Source organism: Carlito syrichta, unplaced genomic scaffold (genome assembly GCF_000164805.1).
Source record: "Carlito syrichta isolate Samal-C Ts95f unplaced genomic scaffold, Tarsius_syrichta-2.0.1 Scaffold311867, whole genome shotgun sequence".
Lineage (NCBI taxonomy): Eukaryota > Metazoa > Chordata > Mammalia > Primates > Tarsiidae > Carlito > Carlito syrichta.
The window spans coordinates 23,770-24,196 of NW_007255963.1; the positions used below are offsets into that span (position 1 = coordinate 23,770).

The 427-nt window shown below is 64.6% G+C and overlaps 1 protein-coding gene across 1 annotated transcript in view; it reads left to right on the plus strand.

Moving 5' to 3' along the window:
• The first annotated feature begins 6 nt into the window (after nt 1-6).
• The window catches only part of ID2 (inhibitor of DNA binding 2, HLH protein), a 2,300-nt gene continuing 1,879 nt past the window's right edge, over nt 7-427 (plus strand). The window contains exon 1 of the mRNA XM_008069217.1: nt 7-427. Within this exon, the coding sequence (XP_008067408.1) occupies nt 93-427 (335 nt within the window). The 5' untranslated portion in view covers nt 7-92.

The following is a 427-nucleotide window of genomic DNA, read 5'->3' on the forward strand; positions in this document are numbered from 1 at the left end:
CGAGCGCAGCTAGCTCAGCAGGCGGCGGCGGCGGCGGCCTGAGCTCCAGGGCGGCCCGCTCCCTCCCGCTCTCTCCTCCCACCGCGGTCAGCATGAAAGCCTTCAGTCCGGTGAGGTCCGTGAGGAAGAACAGCCTGTCGGACCACGGCCTGGGCATCTCCCGGAGCAAGACCCCGGTGGACGACCCCATGAGCCTGCTGTACAACATGAACGACTGCTACTCCAAGCTCAAGGAGCTGGTGCCCAGCATCCCCCAGAACAAGAAGGTGAGCAAGATGGAAATCCTGCAGCACGTCATCGACTACATCTTGGACCTGCAGATCGCGCTGGACTCGCACCCCACGATTGTCAGCCTGCACCACCCGAGGCCCGGGCAGAACCAGGCGTCCCGGACGCCGCTGACCACCCTGAACACGGACATCAGCAT